At 41.6% G+C, this 23,992-nt stretch overlaps 1 protein-coding gene across 1 annotated transcript; it reads right to left on the reverse strand.

Annotated features, from left to right (window-relative positions):
• Positions 1-177: 177 nt before the first annotated feature.
• Positions 178-23,892, reverse strand: mapk8ip2 (mitogen-activated protein kinase 8 interacting protein 2). Its single transcript, XM_086109014.1, has 14 exons — positions 23,449-23,892; positions 15,450-15,555; positions 9,604-9,840; positions 9,436-9,514; positions 8,766-8,969; positions 6,372-8,592; positions 6,094-6,302; positions 5,795-5,870; positions 5,386-5,558; positions 5,045-5,154; positions 4,763-4,885; positions 4,352-4,422; positions 4,175-4,273; positions 178-3,153 (listed from the first exon to the last, which is right to left on the reverse strand). The coding sequence occupies exons 1-14, from the start codon at positions 23,511-23,513 to the stop codon at positions 3,081-3,083; spliced, it is 3,846 nt and encodes a 1,281-aa protein (XP_085965140.1). The 5' UTR covers positions 23,514-23,892; the 3' UTR covers positions 178-3,080.
• Positions 23,893-23,992: the final 100 nt, after the last annotated feature.

Raw genomic sequence — 23,992 nt, forward strand, 5'->3', positions numbered from 1 at the left:
TCTCTGTGTGCCCTGCGATTGGCTGGCAACTGATTCAGGGTGTCCCCCACCTACTGCCCGGAGATGGCTGGGATAGGCTCCAGCACCCCCCGCGACCCTAGTGAGGATCAAGCGGTTCGGAAAATGGATGGATGGATGGTTCCGTGTGTTGTGTTGCAACAATAAAAACGAGAAGAATGGTTTTGGACATCAAGCATATATTTTATTCTTAAGACCAAATTCATGACAAAGCGGATTCTTTTTTTTTCCCCCTCCCTTGAGTTGTACAAGTGTGAAAGGTAAAAGATATGTTGCTCAGTCACATACTGTTCCTCTAATGTACGTAGTATACACAATCACCCGAGCCAATTAGCAACGTAGCCACGCGGTACCTCATCATCTCCAACACCCATTTTTGCCTGAGTTTTTTTGTATCAGGGCACCAGCATTCACCGCATTATGTCCTAAATGTAATGCCAAAAATATGTTGAAACGTCCCAAATATTGCAGATCACATACACAAACGTGTTGTTCTTTGTTGTTGTGGTGGACTCTTGAATCCATGACATACTCCGTAGTTGAATAACAGAGGGGAAAAAACGGACACGGCACTACTTAGGAGTCTCTATGGTTATATACACCAGCAAAATGATAGCAGTGGGATGGATGAAAAAAAACAGCCAAGCCCTGCCAAAATCCTACCAAAACAATTTCCATAGAGCTGATTGAGCATCTATACAATATCCTTGGTAGCCATTCTACTAGTGCGCCGAATTGTGAGAATACTAGTACATGGAGCCTAAAATGCATATCAGTGATGTCGAATAAATGTTCAAACGTCCTTCCAATTTCACTGTGCCCTTCCCTCGTGTACATAAGATATTAAATACTCTTCCTACTGGAGATTATATGACTGATGCTCACCCTCTAAAAGCAAGAAATAAAACGTGACAGCACGTATGACGACTTTAATGGGGTTTTTTGTCCGCCTTTGTAATTAAAAGCCTTTTTTTTTTTTAAAGTTGGTTCAGAAAAAAACAAACAACAACAGACATGACGTTTTTACTACACGCCAGAACAGTCGTAGCGGAAATATGGCTTTTCAGTGGGCCTCTTGGCTGCCTGACAAACAAGAAACAAATGATTGTGTCACAAGTGAGCTGCGTGTGAAGTTTAAAGGGCAACACTGAAGAGAAAAAAACCCAGACAACCAGAATATAGTTGTGATGTGTATGAGGAGAAAAACTTACAAGGGAAAAGCCAGATATTTTTTTTTTGTTGAACCCTTTCATGCACCCTGTAACCTGATATAATGAGATGTCCACTGTAGTGACCACTGTCCCTGAAAGGCTTACGAATAAGTTCCCTGTAATTTCAGGAAAAAATATGCAATACTACAGAAAAAGTTCCTACTAATTTGAGAAAGTCGGAACATCACACGGGAAAAGTTAACTTTTTTGTCCTATTTTTACAAGAACAGTTTTTGACAGGAAAAAAACGTTTTAATGTGTGATGGTAAAAGTCCTAGTTGGGGGAGTAAAGTGTTGAGAAGAATAAAAAAAATTAAGAGTTTTCATGTGAAAAAGTCGAATTTACGTCAGTTAAATCACAATATTATTAGGGGGAAAAAAGCACTATATTTTCAGAAAAAAAAAATCCATATATTTAAGCAAAATCACAATATTATGGAAAAAATGTGTGAGAAATCTATTGTCAGCCACATAGCATAATTGCCTTGGTCATTTTTAAAAAATTGGGGGAAAACAAAAAAACTATTTTTAGAACACATATCGGAATCTTTTATTGAGTCTTTTTTCTTTCTATTACTTGTTCACCCATCTGGTTGAAGTTTTTGTCACAATATCAATGATAAAATATTAAGGTGTCTGTTAAAAATTGTTTTTTTTTTCTTGTTTTCCCAAAAACAATGAAAATTGACTTAAGCAATTCTGCTATGTGGCTGATGATATGAAAATGTGCATTATTTTAAAGTTGTAAATGACAAAAGTCATAACCTTGTGAGAGTGTTGTAATTTTGAGAGAATAAAGTAGTGAGTACATCCTTAGACAGAATTTTGGAACATGACAAGAAAAAAAACGACCTAATGAATATTAGGAAGAGGGCAGTGAACTCCTCGCAGTTTCTGTTTTTGTACAGATATTTTGCCAAATTTTCTAACCATGCCTCCTAAGAAGAAGAGTGTAAAGGAGTTAATCAAAGCTGTAACACTTGCCAGGTGTGTTAAAATAACTTCTAAACTGCGGGCTGCTCTCAATGAAAACATGGACAAATGACTGAAAGTGAAATGTAGCATTTTATTATATTATTATCATACCCTATGTTTTATCTTGTGCAACTTGGGGAGTGATTTTCTTTTTTTAACCAGTCATCTGGGCTTTTTCCCTCATAATATTACATCTTTTTACCCACTCACATTATAACTTTATTCTTTTTGGTCGTTTTAGGAATATTTTTTTCTTTTCAGTGTGGCACCTAATACGACTAAGTTGTATTGTCCAAAATGATTCCAGTTCATGATATTGACATAATGTTCCTCTGCCTTGAGCAACCGCGAGAAAACTCTCAGCTTCCTTTATGAGTGTGGATGAGGCGCCTGTTTGAAAGTCTACTTCCTATACATCTATTTACAGCACACCTTATTGTACGCAACACCGAGGTAAGCTCACTGCACTCTCTGCCACTACTCTGCTGCCGTGTGACTACCAGTAGAAACCCAAACAGCCTGGAACATGAAAACAAATACATATTTACAAACCTTAACGAGCCGCTCGCCCAGGTTCCTGAATACGTGTCGCTGTGCGTAGTGAATCCTACGAGCCATGCATTGGGAGACTGACTGATCGCTAGTAGGTAGGTAGGTAGGTCGGTGAATGACATGTCAGAGCAGGAACCTTCAAATATCTCAGCACTTTTTAGTTTCTCTCATAGAAAACGGTCAAAGGAACCATTTCATTGAGATGGAGAGAAGATGGATCTGCTGTTGAACTGAAGAACCCAGTCTGAGAGGAGCAAGTACAAGAAGAAGAAGAAGAAGAAGCCCTCTGATGGCAAAGTGGATGAGCGTACAAGGCAATGCGTCTTACTCCAGATAGATGTCCTCAGTGGGGCAGGCGTACTCCACGTGCTCCTGGTAATACTCCTGGAAGGCCCGACTAAGTAAAAGAAAGGGAATGAAATGTCTTTGCCACTTGTTAGTGAAATGTTAACACATGTGCACAGCTGAAGATGAATGTGTCCATATTTCCAAAGTCATACCATAGGAACCGAAAGAAAAATAACATTGGTTAATAGCAAATTTTAATCTGAGATGGCGTTGTGCGTCCTAAAGCGTATTTTTGACATTGATTTTGAAAAATGTCTTTAGTTTATTTCTAGCACATCAGGTTTTTAAGATATTTTCATTGTTTTTGTTTTTAAGTTTGACCTACAAAAGCTTGCGCTATATAACGTTTCCGGGGGGAAAAAATCCATATTTTTCTGAATCCAACCATGAATTCATAAATAGTACTAAATATATGACTATACACATACTATTATTATTATTATTATTATATTTTTTATTGTTGTTTTTTTGTTTTTTAATCCGATGTGTTCGAGACAAAAACAAGGACAGATTCGGTATCAGCAGAAGAAATGAATGTAGAGAACTTTACCTGCAACTTTGATTTAAAATAAAATGTAAAAATTCATTGACCAGTCTAATTTGCTTTTGGCTCAAACTATGGCCCATCATAAAACCTGATGGTCATTGACCCAACACCAAAATGGCACAATTATCAAGACATCATGAGGACAAAACTATTGGGAAACAGTATAGACAAGAATATTTGGACACCATAACAACAACAATACAGTATGGGGACACCATGTGGACAAATGAATTGGCCCACTGAGGACAAACGTGATGTCCCAATTCCTTTGCCCTTATTCAATTCCTATCATTTTATCCAGATACGACCATACACATCATCACTTGTTTGCAAATGTAAGGTGGAGTGTTTTGTTGTTTAGATTTTTGTTTTTACGCTTTACAGTAGTAGCCTTCTTTTTCCACGAGTAAGACGGTTTAGAAGGTTTTTTCCGAACACCGTGTATAGCCAGAGTATGACAAACCTAGCAGATTATTTCCTTTTTTGTTGCATTGTTTTTCAACATAAGAGGATTTGCACTCACCCAACACACTCCGCTACAGGTCGCATGGACTCCTGGGAGACAAACACGTGACACGCAAACCTGCTCAGCATGGGGTGCTTAGTGATGAAGCCGAAGTAGCTGAGCAAAAGAAGAGCAAAAATCAGGCTGTACATCGGCAGCGGCCATCGATAACGGGCAGAGAATATGTCCGGTTACCAGTTGTTCCTGGGATGACAACCGCAGAAGGAGATGTTCTTCATCTGGAAGAAGTGACTGCATCTGTCAAACTGATGACAAAAGACAAACAAAGCATTCTATCAACTGCATTTATCCGTTTTTGAGTTGGATCAAGGTTTTGATGGCCATTTCTTCTGATAAACCTCATTCCTTGCTGTCCCAAATCAATTTTATAACTACTACACATGTCAAGTTTTCTATTCTTCAATCATGACCAACAGCATACCACAAGAATAGGAGCCAGTTATTGTGCTATGGAAAGCCATTTGAGAATGAATTCAATATCCTTCATAGCCATCTTACTTGTAGCATGTTTTCTACTTCTGGTGCCCAAGTCATTTGACGAGCACACTGAATTTGAGCAAGTCTCAGGCTCTATGTTATTATCACCTCGTCCAGACAGTCGTATTCATCTTCCAGACTCATGATCAGCTTCACTCCTTGCAAGCTGATCTCCAACTCACACAGGGAGGGGGGTCGCACGTGCACGGTCCGTTTCCTGGACAGTGCAATCTTCCGCAAAAGAGATAGGGTCACAAATAACACAGAGGTTTTTCACACACACACACACACACACCCAAAAAAAACTTTCCTAAATTCAAGTGCTTGTAAACCAAGGTACCATCACACAAAAATGCGTGTCTGTTTGTTGTGTTTCACTGTTTTGTTTACCTTCTGCATGGCAGCACAAAGAATTCCATTGCCTTGATGTTGAGGGACTTCGACGGAACCCAAGAACTGCACGTCAAATGTCTCTATCCATGCTGGATTACGTTTCATGGCTGGACAGGACAGGAGTACAAGTGTCGAATTTGGATCCGGCACCCACAAAATTCTGATGCTTTTTTTTTTCTTAAGTTCTCATCCAAACTTTGATGAAAACCAAATGCAGGGGCATTTATGTATGTTATGGGGTAGTTATTGGCATTATAAGGTCCTCTTAGCACACACTTTCAGAAAAAAAATCTTGAACCTTGAAAAAAAAAAAAATCAATCCAAGGTTCTGCGCTCACCCAACATCTCTTTGGAGTGTCCAATGACCTCGTGGGCATAGAAAGCGGGGAAGATTCCGCGTTCTCCTGTACGCATGTTGTAGCCTCGGTACCAGTAGTCGTCCTCTTCCTCTTCCACGTAGAGAGGGTCGTCCACATCCAGCTCCAGTTCGTCAGCGTGTCTGGGGATAAACCTACACAGGGAGGTTCAAGGATTACAATACCACAATTACCGCAGATCACTTCCATCCATGACTGTATCTCCACACAAAGGTGGCAGGTGAGCTGCAACCTGTGCCAATTGGCTTTTCGGCAAGAAGCCGGGTATACTCTGGATTGGTCTCAAGACAAATGCAGCACAAATATAGATAAACAACCATTTTATTGACGAGGGACTTGTCCGAAGATGTCATTCAGCAATGTATCTCACCTGTACACTGCCCTGTGTGTTTGATCCCTCTCCTCCCCATTGATGGTGCAGGAGAAAAGGCCAAAGGATTCGGTACCTATGTGAAAAACGGTCAGTCAGCAGTTGTCCTAAATATTTTACAAAGTTTAAACAACACTAATGCAGGATCCTATCATCTTGTTCAAAAATACCCCCAAAAATGAAAGTGAGAGCCATCACAGAATGGCCCTCTGACTATTGAACGACAATGTTCACCTAATAGCAGTCCTATGTGAGCAAATGACCAAAGCAAAACATTATTAGTGTGCTATGTGACTCACTAGAGGAGCGTGATGTGCTGTTGACAAAGACGTTGAGAAACTTCTTGGAAAACGGGAGGTCCGCCTCAGGGGACGAGTCTTCAGAAGAACTGAGCATTTCTGGCCTCACCTCCTCTCCATCGCAATAATAATCCACCTGACCCATTCGCAAAGGCTCTTCGTCGCATAGTGTGGAGAGCTCGCTGTCATCGCTCAGGACTGATGTGCACCTGAGAAGATGAAGGCTTTTAAATACAATAAACAAAACCTGTCCCAAATGATAATCTGTCATAGCATACCTTCTGAGGCTCACTAGTTCCAGAGTTGTGTTCTCATCAACCACAAGTGTGTATTTCATGGAGTCATAAGCTAGTCCATCGTCTTCACTGGGTGGCTTCAGAGACAGGGCTTTCTCACATGGCGGGAGGTTACGGTCCGGGCAAGGATGGTCCGGCATGCAGGGGTCGGAGGGAGGTGAACTGTCAAGCTGTGAATTGCTACCCCTGTAGGACCGTCTCCTCAAGTCATCCAAGAATGGGTACGAGTCCCCTTGGTCATCTTCTTCATCATTGTCTGTGGAATAAGTGAGGCTGAAGCAACGGTTGGTCTGAGCAGTCGGTATGTCCAGTGTCAGCCTGTGTTTGACCTCAGTGATTCGTTCAAGAGAAGCGGATGAGCGACTTGTCGTCTGGGGCTCCATCTCCCGTCCAATGTCTTTATCACTTATGATACTCTCGCGAAGGCTCGGAGAGTCCATGTGCTTCCTTTCCTCTGGCATTGTAAAGTCATTATTTGGCTCACCGCTTTCCTCTGGTCTCACGGTGTTCTTGGAGAGTTTATCTGTTACGTTCTTTGCAGTGGTGGAGACTTTGATGGCGCATGATGCGTAATCTCTGGTTTCTCGTGAATTCTCTGCACAGTGATCCAGACTCAGTGGTTTGATTGTGTCACCGGTGGGGTTACACATATACAGGCAAGTGTTCATGGCAACACCTTCATTTGAAGGCTCCACCATCTTAATTCTCTGACATTCCTCAGCTTTTTTCAGTCCTTCACCATCCTTGTCTGAAATCACCATTTCTGGCTCATCATCAGCAAAACTATCTCCCTCACCAATTTCTGAGGATGGTGAAATGGTATCTGACACAGACGCCTCCCTCTTGAAGCACTCCTCAGGACAACTGATTGGGTAGGAGCCTTCGGATATCATCCTGTTGACCAAATTGCTCAGCAGCCAGGGTGAGTCTGAGTTCTCACTCAGGTCATCCTCACTTTCTGATTCTGAATCCCCTTCACTAGTTTCATCGTAATCATCTGTGGCAGGCATAAGCTTGGGTCCCACTGGAAGGTAGAAGGACCGTTTGAAGCACTCAAGGCCATGGTCGGGTTCTATCTTGAGCACCATTTGTCTGGACATGATGTCCTCGCACTGTTGAGGAGGAAGAGTTTCATCTGGGTCAGCCTGGTGATCACCAGACAGATCGTCATCCATGTTCTTTAGCTCAATCAGAGCCTGGTCATCAGTGTATGATTTGGGTGGCAAAAAGCGGGAGTCAATAGGGGATGGCGTGGCGATCATTGGTGAGGGTAAAGGTGATGGCGAGGGTAGAGGAGAACCTTCTTTGATTGGGTCAGGCTGGCCCAAAATTAGAGATGCTTTGATTCCCACAATCCCACTGTCCTGCTCTAACTCTGTATCTGGGTCCAGTTCTTGGTCTGATGTAGGTGAGCTGGCTTCTTCGATGGAGTTGGTGAGGTGAGAGGAGCGTCCACTGCTGCTATCATCACTAGTCAAGTCTAGCTCCGTTTCTGAGATAGATGAGATCATATTTGAGTGCACGGGACCTTCGCAAGCAAATGATATGTCCACTTCTCCATCAAGCTCAGAGTCAGAGCCTGGGGAGCTCAGTTCCTTATCCAGGTCTGAAGTCACGTAACCTTGCTGGTTCATATCTGCGATCCCAGGATCTGAAGACGGAGAATGGGAATCATGTGCCACGACCACTGGAGCAGCCAAGGCTGGAGAATCAAAACTTTTGGACTGGTCAGTAGCATCTGAGTGACAGGACACAAAGCCAGAGAAGGCAGCCAGCTCGTAAGGTTCAATGCATGGGAATTCCACATACGACGAGGGGTTCTCCTTGCACACCATATCATATGTCTCCTTGCGCATGAACTCAACTTCAAAGTCCTTGTCCAGCTCGTCTTCAGACAAGGGGGTGTCGGCACCATCATTGCCTCCCAAAGGAGCAGTAGATGACAAGCAGTGACTGGTTCCATCTGGATCCAGGTCATTCACAGCTTCCATTCCAGATTCGCTTGTTATTGTGTATGTGTCAGTGGCGAGGCGATTTAAGTGTTTTTGGTTGTGGCCGTTGTTGAGGTCATGGTCCACCTCTGTGTCTGAACACTGGGAATGCTCATCAACAGAAGGTACTCTGGTGGTGTGGCTTAAAGGGTCGGCCTTAGGTTGAGTGGCATCCCCAGGGCAAGGGTGGGACTTGAATTGACCAAATGAGCCTGAGAAGATAACATTTACAGAGAAAAATGAATTACTTCAAAGTAGAATAAAAGATGGTTTATAGAAATATGTGGTATGAGATGTACACAATTTACAGTAATCAGTTGGTGGGTATCACCAATGTTGGATGAAATGAGTTGTAAACTAGCTGGGCAGGCCTTTTTTCTGTTACCGTATTCAAGCCTCTCCCGCCTGTTGCCCTCCATGTCACAGAGGAGGGGCCTGTGAGGGGAATGGGGGTTCCCACCCTCCTCTGCTTGTTTTGCTGGAGTACCTTGACTCTGGGACCCTAGTGGCTGGGAAAGCGATGAGGCTGGAAATTGGCCTGTCACATTGCTACCATCCTCCAGACATGTGTGGGTTGGAGTCGTGCGGCCTGGAATAGGGTCAGAGTAAGAATAGGTTGTGATTGGTGAGGACAAATTCTCATTGATAGAACACTGTATATTTTTAATTGACGCAAACTAAAGCTCCTGATGGCAAATACGTTACAAAATAATTATAAGTAGTAATATTAAGTCAAATGAATATGAAAATTAAAGCAGTGATTGGATATGAAAATTAAAGCAGCGATGAATGGGCCGTCACACCCTTTGACATGCGCTACACTGCGCTATATTAGATGGCGTCGGCAACAAAAACGTCACAATTTTGTGTCATCCATCTGTCAGGTAGTACTGGTACCTCTTTCAAGTACCACACCTGGAATGTGACCAAAATGGTCTTTTCGACCCAAAATAACTTATTATATATAATACAGAGTGAGTTTTGAATGGTCCTACTGCATCTGTATGGTGTGTTTCTCTGCATTTTGAGACCTCCGAAATGAAGCCTAATCTCACCCTGTGTCGATGGGTTGTGCAACGAGTCCTGCAAGCTTGCTTTCTTTGGTGACAGGCTGCTGTTGTTGTTCAGTGAATCCTAATGACAAAAAAAATGGACAAATGTATCAGGATCACTTGGATATTCTGTACATGACATACAGTAGTTTTCCTTATGTTAACGTATACCTGCGATACTGCCGTGGTGAGGTTTAGTGTAGTCGGTCTGCTTTTCAGGGTGCCGAGAATGGGTGAGGGGGGAGGTGACGCTGAAGGAGACGGCGGTGCATCAGGGTCCACCTCCTCCTCTTCCTCCTCCTCCTCATCATCCTCATCTTCGTCGTCAATCATTTCAAACTCCTGGAAGTCGTCCTGGAAGGAGCACACTGGGTGGTGCATGTCGTTCTTCTCTAGAATGAGGGAGTCCTGACAGAGAGAGTGGATGGTATCAAGTTAATGCACTCAAGCAGCGCAGTTGGTGGTATACATGCTTATTTAAGTGCCTTGTGCTCTAACAGCATGTACAACAGAAAAAAAAAGAATGCCATCAGTCATATTCAGTAAAACCCCACACATTCACAGCTCAGCACTCATGATTTTGCATATTCACAGATTGGTTGGTAACCTAACCTCAGTTTTTGCTGAAATTTTCTTATGTTTGCTGTTTTTGTGCTCAGTCCAAACCAATAAAAGTATTATTTTGCCACCTGTGGATTCTTGCTGTTATTACTGTAGGTGCTGTCACCCATTTTTTTTCTTCATCAAATGTGGGGCATATCACTCTTGAAAATCAGTCAAGGTGTTAAAAATCCACTGACAATGTGCAGTACAGCCGTGAGGAAGCTTTGCGAACAACACAGTGACTGACTAAACAATGTGGGTGAAAAACAAAGAGCCGGGGAGGGTTGATGACAAATCGATTTGACATGCTGCTCAGGTTTCAGGAGTTCAAGTTTTACGGGAAGGCCCGATGAACAGACCACACCTTCATCCCCATATTTGAGTACACAGGCTATTGATATTCAGTGGTGTACAACTGCACTGCATCATGTTGCAAGTTGTTTCTGATACTCATAATATAATGACTGGTGACTAAGGGTGGGTCGAGTAGCCAAAAATTGTATTCAAGTAAGATAGCTACTTTAGAATAACACGCCTCAAGTAAAAAGTAGTCGTCCAAATAATGATTTGAGCAAGAGTCAGTATTTAGTGAATGCTTCTAGCTAATGATGCTAGTGGTTTTCGATGGATTCACGAACCAGAGTCAGAGTGTAAAGTGATGTTATGCAACTTTGCTGGCAACCAGTCAAGAACAAAGTCTGTCTTTTTCACAGTGTGGATGGATGGATGGATGGATACTCTTGTACTAATGACTCATGATGTTTTTGGGCAGAGGCCCTGTGCTCATCTGGTTCTACATGTCAAGCTCAGTGGTGTAACCCTCCAGAGAGGCAGCAGTTATATTTCACAACATGACACATCATCCCTTCTCCAGGGAACCTTACATACGCCATATGACAAAATTACTGGGACATAATCTGTCATGGGTGTTGACGAGCTCTCAGATCCTACTGCACCCTCTGGATTGGTCACCAGCCAATTGTAGGGAAATTACACCAATCTCTCATCGAAAAACATTACATGTGGCCACCATCCAATGAAGCAGTGTTTTGATGACAAAATGCAAGATCACAGCCATTGGTGAAGTCAACTTCATAGACTTTTGTGGATTTGATATCTATTTTTACAAGAGGTGATTGATCAGGTTTGGAGTCTGCACGACGCAGCAGTTTTCTCTGGCTCTCGCACTGCTGTCTTTTTTCAATGGACCAATCAAAAGCTCTCACATCACAATCCAGCTGACGCCGGCTTTATGTGCCACACAAACACCCTATCCTTTCCCAGCAGAGCAACAAATCCTTGTTCTGAGTTGATATTAATGCGCTTGTGCTCGTCAAAATACTCATTCCATTTGCATTTCAATTTCCAACACCGCTTATCCTGAACAGAGTCGCGGGGAGTTACAAGAGCCTATCTCAGCTGTCTATGTGCAGAGGGAAGACTACGCCCTGAACTGGTCATCAGTCAGTCGCAGGGCACTTGCAGAGATAGAGACAAACAACCATTAACACCCACATACACACCGTCACTGAGTGGGAACCGATCCCATGCTGCCCGCACACTCAGGCGAGTGTACCACTCCACCACCAGCGACTCAATTCTCATTCCTGTCGCTCTAATAAAAGCCTTCATGAGGATATGCGACCAATACAAATTTTCATGCCTCAGCTGTGTTGTGTAAGTGCCACTCATCCAAAGGATGATGATCATAATACCAATAATGGGTTCTGTCAGGATGCATCTGTTTGTAAGGCCACCAAAACAAAACAACAAAAAAATATGAATATAAATAGAAATGGTGTGTATGTGGGAAAAGGGACACATTATAGAAAACTGACTTTTTAATTACTTGAATTCTATGAGTTGGGTCTGGAATGCCTGCCTATTCATCCAGTTTGAAATGACACAACCAAGTACATCTTTTGTTGTCTAACTATTTGTGAAAAGATTTTTGGATGCAAGACCTGATGAATCCAATAAATGGCATATGCTTGAATACAGTCGATCGTCACGATATCACGTTCCTTTATTCGGAATGAGTACATTGCAGATTTTTTTTTGTACAGCACAGTTACTCAAATACAAGCTTCCAGTAAAGTAAACAAACCGTTAGCTAGGTGAACCACTCTTTAATAGTACACCCTCATACATTTTATAACATGCCTCCCAGCAGAACAGACCTGCCTCTGAAAGTCAAGAAACACATTCACAGTCATAGTTAATAGGGTCTACGATGGTGACCTCAAGTAGACAGTGGAAGTAATAGAAACTGAAGGCTTGGCGATGAAGTGCGAACTCCAAGAGTGAAAATAAGACACTTTCATTGTCATTACTGGGGTTCATCTGCACACGCAGAACACATTTGCTCCCCAGGTCATTCTCATTAATTAACATAGGCACAAACAGGATTGCTTCACGGTCATACTGGTGGATAATTTGACAGCGTTGCAGATATCCCTTTAATTGATATGTGCTCTGCAAAAGCACCTTGATAGGGCAACACCCCTGATCAGTTAGCACAAATTGCTCATGCACGGAGGGAAAAAAAAGTCAGCACAACTTTTACATGTCTAATTAGCAGACCCGCAAGACTAATTTGATGCCTCTGCTGCAGTCCAAAAGGTCATCAGATGAACACCATTAAGACAGTCACGTCTTGTAATCATGCAAATCAGCCAGCCAAATCAAACACAATAAAAATAAATACATAGCTAAACTTATTTAAACATACTTTTAAACACATTGTGAATATATTTGAACACCTAAAAGATGAGAAGCAGGAATTTTAATGAAAATATTGATTTTGTAGCGTCTGTGTGATCATGTGACTTCGGCCAGTCTGTGTTTAAGTATGTCGGGGTTATCAGTAGCTGACAGCAGATTCTGCAAGAGTGTGCTCATTGAGTTTACGTGATTGACCGTATTATTGGTGTTTGATAAATGACTGATTGTGGCTCTCCTTTCCCACAACAGAGGGCATTACAGTGAATATAATGTGACATTAGAAGCGATCATGTATCCCACCCCCCCTCAAAAAAGCACTATATTGCCCGTATTCTTACAATGTATTGGTTGTGCAAACTAGTGAGGTCCAATACAAAAGCTGCATTGAGAAATTCTGTGTACCAAAATTTCGGACAAGATTGTTTTTTATATTACAAGTGGCAAACCAATGTATTACACTTGTGTGACAGTGAAGACTTAAAAATGTTGCCTGTATTGTCAATACTGTACAGGTTTATAAAAGGATGACAATTCAAGCCTGGAATATAATATTGTTGGAAACACAAAGTTCAATGTATTGACCAATGACAGGTTGACGGTTTGTATTAAAATAACCCAATTTAGTAGTCATTAAAAGTACGTTTGTTTTTTGTATCTCTTCACAAACTCGTTTCAAAGGCACATTAAAAACTGACTCCCCATGACTAATGGGAATGAATCAGGTCTGGGGACTGGGGTCAAAGCTGTAATCTCAAGGTTGGAACTTCTGTCAACAAAAATCACAACGCGTAATGATCGTCACCCATTGCAGAGTTAGTGCATGGACGAGCGGCTGCCACAGGGGCTTGAAGTGACAACAAGCGAAAATCTACCGGTAATCTAAAAGGTTGTGTGCGTGACATTTCCCTTTCTCGATTTTGCTGCTCTTATTCCTTCATGTCCTTGTGCAGGCTCAGGGACAGCTGGCCGAGCCCGATCCAGCTCCTGTCAGCGAGATGGATCCCCTGGGGGTACGGTGCATCCTGATTTGTTTTACTGGGAGCAGTCTGATGGGTTTGACTGTGTGTCATACGCACAATGCAAGAGCTGTACATCAGGAAATGAAATCTCTTTCAGGCCTGAGCGGGCTTTTGTTGGTGCTCTTAGGGAATACAAATATATTGCAGGTTAAGACATGAGCTAAAGCTTCTCAAGTAATGACACCTGAGATCATTCATGGAGGAGGAAGGAAGAAGGGTTCGAAGCAATAGAAATGGAGGAAATGGCTCCAGAGGCGGGAAAGAATTGAAGGATGGAGTTGAGAAGGAACAAGAGGAAGAAAGAAAGAAAGAAGGGGAAATCAAGGAGAGGGAGGGAGAGCATGAAGCTAGGATTCCACAAAAGGAAAGAAAAGAGGTGGAGTCAGACAGATGGAAAGAGTGGGGAGTGGCTGTGGTGGCCAGAAGAAGGGAGAGAGGTAAGAAAGAGGTCGGGAAGGAGGTAGACATGAAGAAAACTGGCAAGAATATGAAGAAAGTGGAAGGGAAGAAGGTAGAGGCAGGGAGATGTGTGAAAGAAGAGGAAGGGAAGTACGTATAGCGAGAAAAGAAAGGAAATGTAAGGACATGAACGAAAAGGTAGAGATGGAAGAAATAGGATGTGATGAAGGTGGTAGGGAAGAAGGCAAAAGGCGAAGGAGCTAAGACATGAAGAAGGAGATGGGGAGGAGCTACAGAAGGAAGGAGTTATGACATTAAAGAGGTAGAGGGGGAACGACCAGAGAACATAAGGAAGGAGGTAGAGAGAGGAGCTAGGACATGAAAGAGGAGGTAATAAGGTAAGGAGTTCAAACATGGAGGAAGAGCTAGGGAAGGAAGGTGAGAGATGGTGATAAGACATGACAGAGGAGGTAGGGAAGGAAGAGATAGCATGTAAAAAAAGGATGGAGGAAAGGAACTAGGATATGTAGAAAGAGCTAGGAAAAAAGTTAGGACATGACAGAGAATGTAGGGAGGGAAGGAGATAGGACATGAAGATAGAAGGAGAAAGGACATGTCGAAGGCGCTGGGGAATGAAGTACAGAAGGATTTAGCATGGCGGAAACAGAGGAGGGAGAGAGGAAGGTATGAGGACATTTAAGAGGAGATAGCGAGGGAAGGAGGAGACATGAAGCAAGAGGTAGGGAAGGATGGAGGGGAGCTGTAAGGACATGAAAGATGGCAGAGAAGGAGGTTATTACTAACTATCGAAGTCTTAGCATCCGTGGTCGGCTGCCCTCTGCTGCAGTCGTGGCTCTGAGCCACCGACATCAAACATTTACGCGCTACATGATGGATACAGAGAGAGGGAGAGCGTCGAGCATATAGTAAGGATATGAGAGGATACGTATTCGAAAGGAACTAATTAAGGAGTAAACCCGGGATGATAGATCTAATGACGCAATTAAACACACATTCCCTTTCTAATTGCGCAATTATTCCAACCATAGGCTTCTTGCAATTTGTGCCAACAGTGATGCATGACACACACTTCGATCACCATTGTCAGCCTCTCAGTACAACTGAATCCAAATAGTTGTGGCCAGCTATCAAGTGTGAAATTACAAAAAAAAAGGAAATCTTTTTTGTTTTTGTCGATGTGTCTGTGAACAATGCCTTCTGAATCACAATGTAAGAGGCCCAACGCAGGCTTTCAAGACATGGTAGCCTCACCTTTTCATAGGGATCCGAGTCGTAATTGAGACCAATTCCGCAGTCGTCTGTGATTTCGGAGAGATCTTCGTCGTCAAACTCCTCCAGGCTAATGTCGTGGGCTGGCCTAACAAATGCAGTAGATACATCACAGTCAACACATGTTCGAGTACAAAGTAGCTTCATGTGTTTTGCTTCATATATGTCTGTCTTTTCCCAAGCAAAATTAACTCCATGAAGGCCCACCGGACAACAAGCGATGCAACTGAATATATTTGAAGTGGACGCACATCGACACCTACACATTATGCATTGCAAACAGACCCAAAAAAGAAAAGTAATTTAAAAAAATTAAATACAAACAAAATATCATTTCTGTTATTCAAACTACCTTGCTACATCTGCATATTTTTTTGCTGTAAATATATGAACAAATACTACAAAAATTAAATATAATACATATCACAAGTACAAAATATTACATTGGAAAAAGAAAAGTTTGGACCAAAAACAACAACAACAACAACAACAAATACCAAAACTTCTGACAAAAATAACTAAATAAAACTGAATATCAATTCTGCAATGCCATGCTGCTATGTCTGTTTTTGGATTAAAAAGTACACACCAGCAGCCCAAAATTCATTAAAAATTTTTGAGAAACATTACAAATATAAAGGAAAATTACCCAAAAGGTATTAACCAAAACTCCCAACAAGGCACCACAAATGGAAACCAAATCTATGGAATAATAATAATAATACTATAAAAAATAATCATGATAAATAAAAGACCCCAAAACTAGCTATGTGGAGCTACTTACTGCATCTTTTTTCCTTTGAAAAGATTTTTTTTGGTTTTAAACAGCATTAATCCTTCAATTGTGTTGGGCTACATAGATATGTTTTTTTTTGCCATTAAAAATACAATTAAGTAAAGTAAAAAAAAATTAAAAATACATGTTTTGAAAATGAAAACAAAAACTGCCACAAAAATACAAACCAAAACCGTGGAAGTACTACAACCAAAACTCTACTTACTTTTGGCAACGACAAATACAATCCCTGTCACTATTTTTAGCCAATACCTGTATTGAACATTGTGTAGAAGAAGTGGAAAAGGATGAGGCAAAAGCAGAATTGGTCTGCTCGCCTTCACAAGTCACAGCAGGTGAAGTCCATAAAGTTGATGTGGCCTGTAATGAGCCATGGCCAGTTTGCGTCATTAGCCTCAAATTCCACGGCGCCCCATTGGCTGCGGCACGCATTCGTTTTCCACAGCAGCTGTCTTGCAATTGTGTCACATGGAAATGCTGCATTGCAGTATTTCTAATCGAGTAGAAAGGACACCGCGCGCACTGTGCATGCAAGCAAGCTTATGTTGTGCACAATGTCATGGAGCAAATGCTCACGTGAAAGTTGGCAGCTTTTATGACAACAACGGATGAGCGTAATTAAAATAAAAATTGCTCTGCACTGTATAAAAACAATGTAAAAAAATGACCTAGTTTTATATAATGTAAGTACTGTATATATTGTAGTATTTATGCCTTCAAGGGGCATGGCATTGTGAATGATATCAGAATATACAGTTGGTCATGTGAGAATCTGGGCGTGAGTGGTGGTCTACAGCAGCTCTTTATGACTGTTGTTATTTTGTATTTGACTGTTTGTTCCATTTAATAAATGGGTGAAAGTGTATCGGCTACTGTGGCTCTCCTTGCCCACCTGCCAAGGAACCTTAGGTGCTCAATTTTTTTGGGCTTCACTCACGCATAACTCAAATTTGGCCCGTAACCCCCCCCAAAAAAAATCGACAATTAACAGTTCGAAATAGCGAATGAAAATTTTTGTATTGGTTGTCATGGTGACCCTCTAGCACCAAACATATTGGCCTCTTGGTGGACCAGCCAGGACACCTCTTGTGCTAACATTCGTCTTGATACGAATGCTACTGTTCAGAGTTGTTGTATGCAGCAAACACAAAAATCTTAATATACATATAAAATAGATACAAATACAGGAAAAAAAAGGAAATGTTAGGAGGAAAATCAAATTGAATTAGTAATTAGGAGTGGGGAAAAAGGGAAACTTATTTGCTCCCACCGCTTATTCATACTTCCATATTATTCTAACCTCCTTATTACCTTAGTAAATGCAGTCACTTACTGGACTTATTATAATACATGCTATGAGTGACAAATTTAAATGTTACTTTATAATTAAAATGTTCCCCATATTTTCTCATTTGCTACAGTGACATGAAAATGTATACACCATCTGTTAGGGAGGGGCTAGGCAGGCAGCCTCCTCAGCCAGGGTGCTTTTTTCTTTTCTTTTATTGAAAATATGCCATTGAAACATTTCCTGTAGTAACTACTACATGTCCAAATGAAGCAAACCTTAATAAATAACAATGTCAACCTGCTGGAGTAATACAACTCTCTCGCTGTACAACGCTGATGATAGCACTGGCACAGGCTGTGTGTGCTGTGTGCCTCACAACACCTTCCAAGTCCTTCCATTGAAACTGTCGGATGGATTCAAACTCTGCCAACGTGCGTGGGCATCGATTAAGGCTCTGCGGGACGCTCAAACCGACTACCAAATGCCTCGGCTGTCAAATTGTGTGTGACACTACATGTTGCGACTCTCAAAAAACTGTTGGCTAATGCTGAAAGATGGTGTTGAAATCAATAATTCAGGGCCATGATGTTTAGTTGATTAAATCGGCAGCTGAGGTAGTATCGTCTAGTATAGCCGATCAACAAAAGCCTTTGAGATGCTCTCTTTGACTGTTTCGAGATTCCCTAAAAAGCCTTCAAAGACCAACAGGTGCATTTCTGCGCGAGTCTGTGCAAGCGTGGTGGTTCTCGGGACTGTGTCTGTCTCGTTGCACGGTGGTGGAGGACCCCAAAAAGCAGGCAGGAGGGAGGAGCAGGGTGAACTTGACGAATTATATTTAATAAAACAGAGAAAACTGAATCCAAAACAAACAAAGTGCTAACAACCAAAACTAATCCAAAGTAGCAAAACAAAACCATGACTGTGGCAAAAAACCAACAGGAACAGACAGAAACAAACATGGCAGTTGCAAGCAAACAATGACCCGACACTGAGTGGTTGTGCCGGGAGTGTGTGTGTGTGTGTGTGTGTGTGTGTGTGTGTGTGTGTGTGTGTGTGTGTGTGTATATATATATATATATATATATATATATATATATATATATATATATATATATATATCGGGACTGTGTCTGTCTCGTTGCACGGTGGTGGAGGACCCCAAAAAGCAGGCAGGAGGGAGGAGCAGGGTGAACTTGACGAATTGGCATGTACAGTTGCATTTTCAAGATTCTCCCCATTACGACTTTCCTTGATTTAACACCCGTTGGTGAATCAAAAACCCATTGTGGTAGCCTGAGTGTCCACAAACTTGTACAAAGGAATGACATGTTTAAATATTTTCATCTTTGTTTTTGGACAAGTGAGCAACTTTCAAGATGAAAGAATTGACAGTGAGGGCATTGTTACTACTGCTATCAAATGTCAATTTAGGCAATATGTAATGGTTAAAAGAGTTATACTTGTGCTGGTTATGTCTCACACAAATGCCGGGTATGACTTTTCTGACCATGATGGCTGGTCTGAAGTTTTGCACTGAAGTGAGCAGATCCAAATTGTTGCTGACATTGTCTTTGGCGACTTCTCTCACCCACTGACCAATTTTATTTTTTAAGATATCAGCAACCAATCATATTTTTTTTTAAATCTGTTGTTATTGGCGATTTCCATAGAGTGCTCATACCTAGCGAGCACCAAAGCACTGCATTGCTATTAGACAGTGCTTTAATATCTTCTTGTGGCATCATAGGCATTTCATAAAAAGCACAAAAAAAAGCAAATAACAGAATAGTTTTCCCACCGAACAAAAAAAAAAAAAATCTGTAAAAATGTAAATGTTCAAGTTACAAATTGGGAATAGGTGGGAAACAGTGCATATGAACACACATGATTATTAGACTAACAGAGAGGGCCATAGGGTACAAGAAAAAATGTGAGTAATTTAAAAAATATATACTTGGTATTGCCTATTGATTCCACATGAAGATGCAAAGCACTCATTTTATATGAGACATGGCTTTGGCCTGATCACAGAACAGTGACTAAGCAAGCTTTTTTCGTGAATAACAGAGGATAGGTTTTGATTCAGCACATTTCTGAATGCTGAATTGCAAATATTCACATCATGCCATAAATTGTTAATATTAAATGAAACAAAGAACAAGGCTTTAACAAATAGGGTAGCACCTGCTACACGATGACATCATCTTTAAAGAGCCAAGGACATTTATTTAATGAGTCAATCAGGAGATCAATTTCGCAGGCTTTTCACCATCCTGTCACTCATACTAATGTGCACACAGGCACACACACGCGCACAAACACGCACACACACACACACACGCACACTTTGAGTCATCCCTTTCAACCTAATGAAACAGTCCTTTGCCTAGCTTTTCCCATTTTACGAGAGAATAAGAGCATATCGTGTACTACTATCATCAAATGATCTAATGTCATGACTATTTTTCATTATATATCCATTCAAGCAAGCCAAAGATCCATTTCGAAGTCAGATCTGATCTAAGTGTTTCTGACCAAATCAATGGCAATGGTACACCCACCTTGCCACAAGGCTGACCCCAACTAAACTGACTTAAGAGCTCAAATTTAAAATGCACACTAAAAATCACCCTGTTTGTAAAATTTTGTCTCACTAAACAACGGGGAATATCCAGGCAAATAGATCATATCCTATGCATATTATTCAATAAGTGCATGAATGAGCGCCGTATGTCATCTTATTAAAATGTACATTTTGGACATAAAGGTTGTATGTTTGGAAAATAAATGTACTTTGACCCTATCGACTGTGTGCATTTGTGTCCTTAGTATAGTTTTGATTGACTGAAACGAAAAGCTCCATTATTATGAAACATATGGTCATGTTTTCAAATAACGATAAATATTGTCAGATAATCATAATCATCACGACAATAACAAAGCCACTTTACCTCACAGCTAAAATAGATACCTGTATAAAAATCAATCACAAAATATAATATTGAAATGTTTCCAACTGCTTAATTTAAAGTTTATGTACTCTATGCACATAAAATTAAGACATTAACAAATTAATTAATACATAATAATGTTGTACATTGGGGCTGGGCAATTAATCATCCTCATGAGGGTCACAAGCATGCTGGAGCCTCGCGTCTGGCTGGCGCTGCTCACGCGCAATTTTTAGTGTCTTTTCTTGTTCTTGAATGTAAAGTGTCCTTGAATGTTTTGAAAGGCGCCTATAAATAAATGTATTATTATTATCATCCCAGCAGTCTTCAGGCAGTAGGCGGGGGACACCCTCAGCTGGTTGCCAGCCAATCACAGGGGACAAATAGACGAACGACAACTCGCGCTCACACTCACACTCACACCTAGGGACAATTTCAAGTGTTCCAGTAACCTCACATGCATGTTTTGGGAATGTGGGAGGAAGATGGAGTACCCGGAGAAGACCCACGCAGGCACGGGGAGAACATGCAAACTCCATACAGGAAGGCCGTAGCCGGAATCAAACCCTGCACCTCTGCACTGTGAGGCGGACGTACTAACCACTGGCCTACCTGCCGCCCAAAATACATGGAATAAGGTATAACTACAATTATGTATTTCTATGCATCAGCTTAAACGTTGACTCGCTTTGTTGACATGAGTTTAAGCATTGTTACATAAAGCGGAATACATGACAGGTGCATGTTTTGGTCCTCATTCGTCAGACTGTGCCTGTTCCACGACCTAATATTGTATCACTGGCATGATATGAAAATAGTTCTTCTCTTTAGCGTGATTACATTTGACATTGTGACGATGACATTTTTTTTGGGCCCGATATGAGAAAGAGCAGCACGGCCAACCAACTGTCACTGAGCTGTGAGGTGACATGTCATCCAGTCGCATTGATCTGAAAGCTTCAACGTGAAACTCAATCCCTCAAAAGTGCACAGCGCCAGATGACAAATCCTTTGGGGTTGCTAATGTGATTGTGTGTACGTGTGATCTGAGACATCAGAATAATTTCTGATTTCTGATGCTCTAAATAATAACAATAACAATCATAATAATAATACATATTTTGTTTTAGTTGCTTTTGGGCAATGTATCAAGGTCAAATGGAAGTATTTTTTTAGATTTTGGATTGTTTGGCTTTGTCTAGCATTCTGTAGCTCATAGCTCTGGAGTATTAATCATACGTCATCCCACTAATGCACTCTAAATGTAATTTTTTTATGCGAAATGACATTTATCGAAAAAATACAAATATACTGGCAGTGTGGAGATTTTTAAGAGGTAATGCGTTTGTGTCTGTGGAAAATTTGGATTTTGCAAGAATGGCGATCGTCTTGACAAACCTCTGCATATATCCGAGTGAATTATAATGGGAACAATTCGTCGACGCGTCTCGACTGTCGCCAGGGCATCACAAACAGCAGCAAACCTTGAAGAATCAACAACGGCGGGTGCCATGGAAGGTAATGGGATAAACCAAAAAGGTGGCGCTGCCTTACTTATTAAAAAACTCAATCATAAATTTCCTCATGCTCCAAGAGTTACTTATTACGTACGTACGTTTTGTGCAAATTGGTGTGTACGCACAGTTCGTAAATTAGGTCCATTGTGAGCGCGCAGAGAAGTGTCTTGCTGCCCGAACATGTAGACCAGTTGATATTTTTGAAAAAGAATATTAGCCTTCGGGAAAATCATTTACTGTTACATATTGTTGTTTGTTATACAGAACAATCACAGCAGCAGGTACATTTCATGTGAAAATATGCAAGTTTAATTAATTTTTTTTGTTCCATTAACGAGAATGTTGAATATCATTCAGATAGATGAACGATTTCATCAAAGGTCTGTTTACATCAATGCATGAATACATTAAAAACACCAATTTATTAATATTATTATATATAAGACATAATTTGCTTGTTCTGTTGCACTTTGTTGGTGTTATAATATTTAGAGGATGTCAATGTTGTTTTTTACATTTTTGGAATCATTAAAGATGAGCTAGTTTTAGACTAAAATAAAATGAAAAAAAATGTGTGTGTGTTTTTTTAATATGGAGTTATTTTTAATTGGTTCCAGTTTATTTATGGAAAGGCCACTTTGACTGTATCAAAATATGGTTTCAAAATATTGCGTTGATATCACCTTTATCGTTAAGAATTGTATCATTAAAAAAAGCAATATATCGCTTTATGTCGAATCACGCCTTAGATGAATACATATTGTATTGGTAAAAAAAAAAAACATCGCAACACTGCTACTCTGAGAAAAGCACGACCATGGGTTCTTGTGTCGTTCTTGAGAAGATGTTCTGCATCTAGATTTGATTTTCTTTGCCCCATTTTGAACTGTGCATCTTTTACAAAACTTGAATATGACAAGAACACATGAATTGAATTGAATGATTTCATTTGAGCTCTTGCCCTGCGTGTGATTGGTTTGTACAGGGGCCCTTAACGTTGTGACCGATTTGTTGTACCGCACGGGTGATTCTAAGTGTCTCAAAGAGCAAGAGGAGCCATTCCATATATGGATTTCCAATGAAGTGTACCCCAGCAGTGATGATGCACCCTGCATCCCACTCACACTCGTGCGTTTCATGCATCATCACAAACACTTTCTAGCATCAGCCTGCGTGTCGGAAGGCGGAAATCAGGATCAGGGCGTGGGCCTCCACAGCACCGCAAGGCCACAGCAGACAACACCACCACACTAGAAAGCATATTCACCACCTTTTGTTGTTTTTTCTAACATATGAATGCCGTCAAGAACCGCATGTTGCATTGTAATGAGGCGCAAGCAAAGAATCAGGCAGCTTCCCTTCCCTTTTCTCCCCTCCCCTCTTCCCCCCACGCCACGCAGCAGCCAGCGCCTTTTTTTTTTTTTACCTGCAGCCCGGAGGAGAGAGGGAGTGGAACGTATTGAGGGAGAACATCTCAGCCCGGTCCGCCATCTTCTCTGACTCGAGAGCCCACTATGCCGTGGTGACGATCACGGAGGGGAAACGGCAGTCCATCCACGGCAAGGGCGTTCGCAGTGGCTTTTTCTTTGCTTTCTTCCCCGCCGCCCCCCTCTCACTCTCTCCGTCTTGTTGAGTCGCGGATGTTGCGCGTTCAGCAGGAGTCGAGCATCAACGCAGAAGGGGAAGAAGGGAGGGGAGTGCTGTCTCGGTTTAAATAATCTGCATGGAAACAAAGGACAATATTCCGAGGTATGATCCAGTATGTCAGACAAGGTGTCTCCCCCACCCCCTTGCGAACGTCTGGCGAGGATGACGATGAAGAGGGTGGAGAGGTTGAAGATGCTGCGGGTGACACAAGACGGAAGCTCGCAGGCAGCAGCGCGGAGACGGGGGGGGGGGGGGGGGGGGGGGCTGGATGTGGGGCGGATAGCGTCATTTAAACCAAGTGGGATGCACGCAGAGGGAGCGGA

This window comes from Hippocampus guttulatus, chromosome 4 (assembly GCF_054856545.1).
Source record: "Hippocampus guttulatus isolate MCC_2025c chromosome 4, RoL_Hgut_1.0, whole genome shotgun sequence".
Taxonomy (NCBI): Eukaryota; Metazoa; Chordata; class Actinopteri; order Syngnathiformes; family Syngnathidae; genus Hippocampus; species Hippocampus guttulatus.